The 215-nt window shown below is 57.7% G+C and overlaps 1 protein-coding gene across 1 annotated transcript in view; it reads right to left on the reverse strand.

The window, feature by feature from the left end:
- The window catches only part of LOC119594819 (enhancer of polycomb homolog 1-like), a gene marked incomplete in the record, with an annotated part of 44,199 nt that overhangs the window by 18,283 nt on the left and 25,701 nt on the right, over nt 1-215 (reverse strand). Inside the window, 1 exon segment of the mRNA XM_037943909.1 lies at nt 29-187. Coding sequence (XP_037799837.1) covers nt 29-187 — 159 coding nt within the window.

Raw genomic sequence — 215 nt, forward strand, 5'->3', positions numbered from 1 at the left:
ACCAGTTGCTAAAGCTTGGCACGCTTACCTGAGGGTACGTAGAAGCAATGGTATAGGGATCAGGCGGGTGGGTGTACGTGGGGGTGAGTTGAGGCGTGGGGGGCGTGGACGAAGCGGAGGAAGAGATTTGGCCGTGGTGCCGTCGCGGACGTTTTCGATAGGACCGCCGTTCTCGCTTTCCATCCTCCTGTGGATGGGTTGAGTGAGGTTTGAAT

The sequence above is a fragment of the Penaeus monodon genome, chromosome 34 (assembly GCF_015228065.2).
Source record: "Penaeus monodon isolate SGIC_2016 chromosome 34, NSTDA_Pmon_1, whole genome shotgun sequence".
Lineage (NCBI taxonomy): Eukaryota > Metazoa > Arthropoda > Malacostraca > Decapoda > Penaeidae > Penaeus > Penaeus monodon.